General features: G+C 61.5%; 1 protein-coding gene across 1 annotated transcript in view; it reads right to left on the bottom strand.

Moving 5' to 3' along the window:
• DAB2IP (DAB2 interacting protein) overlaps positions 1-1,236 on the bottom strand; it is a 168,689-nt gene that overhangs the window by 25,994 nt on the left and 141,459 nt on the right. Inside the window, exon 5 of the mRNA XM_010852104.1 lies at positions 272-826. Within this exon, the coding sequence (XP_010850406.1) occupies positions 272-826 (555 nt within the window). The remainder of the gene's footprint in view (positions 1-271; positions 827-1,236) is intronic.

Here is a 1,236-nt window from a genome sequence, read left to right on the forward strand (position 1 = left end):
AAACCCACTTCATTGCTGCAAGCCGTGTTGCAGACCACGGACTCCACACCTGCCTCTGAGATCAGCTCCAACCACGGAGCGGGTGCACAAAGCCCCCACCCTTCAGGATGCATCTCCAGATTGAGGGGGCCTACCTAGCTATGACTGGTGCCTCCAGCAGAGCTGAAATCCATGACGTGGACGCGGGGACCAGCAGGTCATCTGGCGCCTGTCCCCCAGCCTCCATGGGGCCCGTGGGAGGCGGCGTCCCGCCGGAGGCCTGTGCACCTACCTTCACCTTGCCCGTGCTCTGCAGGATGTGCACCAAGGCCGACGCCATCTCCTCCTTGGTCTTGGCGCTGAGGATGGGCTCGAGGGCAGCACAGAGCCCCAGGTAGTGGTTGGTGATGTGCTCGGCGAACTCCTTGTACATCTCCATGGGCAGGATGGTGATGGTCTGGTAGCGCGCCTTGATGCGGATCATGGGCCCGGGGCCCTTGCCGCCCTTGGGATTGGGAGTCACCACCGGGTACCACTTCTCCACGAACTGCCGGCCGGCCACAGAGGCGGCGGGCAGGCTCACCAGGCCCAGGTAGCTGCTGCGCTCCTTCTTCTTCTTCTTGTCAGTCTCACGATACAGGTGGACAGTGACCATGCGCAGGGGCGGCAGGTTGTGGAACTCGAAGTGCTCGCCCCAGAAGACGTTGTCGGTCTTGAGCTTGCCCGTGGTGCGCGCGTACAACACGTCGTCCAGACACAGCTCGCACAGGTACTTCTTCTTGGCCGGAAGGTCCTTGGCTTCGATCACCCACAGCTTCAGAATGTGCTCCACACGCCGGCTGTTGTCCTACACACACATGGGCGGGGAGAGGGGCGCAGTTACCAGGAGCCCGGCACCTGGCCCCCTGCCCAGCCTGGAGCCGGAAAGAGCGCTCAGAACTGCTCAGGGCCAGCTCTGGAGTCTGAAGGACGTGGGGCCGGATCTCTGCTCTGCCTCGTACACTAGCTCACTGACCTTGGGCAAGCAACCATCTATGATCATCTAAGCCATAAGTCCCTCTGTCATGCAAGTCCACAAGCTGAGAGCAAGTTAAGAGGCCAGCACGACGCCTGGCACGTGGCGGCCACTGACTGGCTCTTGGGAAGCTTGTTGGTCCACAGAGTCACATGGAGACAAGTACTGCTGAGGTCCTTCCTCAGTGATGGCGCGGTGACCAGGACTCAGTCCAGGCTGAGTCGGCCAAAAGCAGTGATGAC

Source organism: Bison bison, unplaced genomic scaffold (genome assembly GCF_000754665.1).
Source record: "Bison bison bison isolate TAMUID 2011002044 unplaced genomic scaffold, Bison_UMD1.0 scf7180017864307, whole genome shotgun sequence".
Classification (NCBI taxonomy): domain Eukaryota; kingdom Metazoa; phylum Chordata; class Mammalia; order Artiodactyla; family Bovidae; genus Bison; species Bison bison.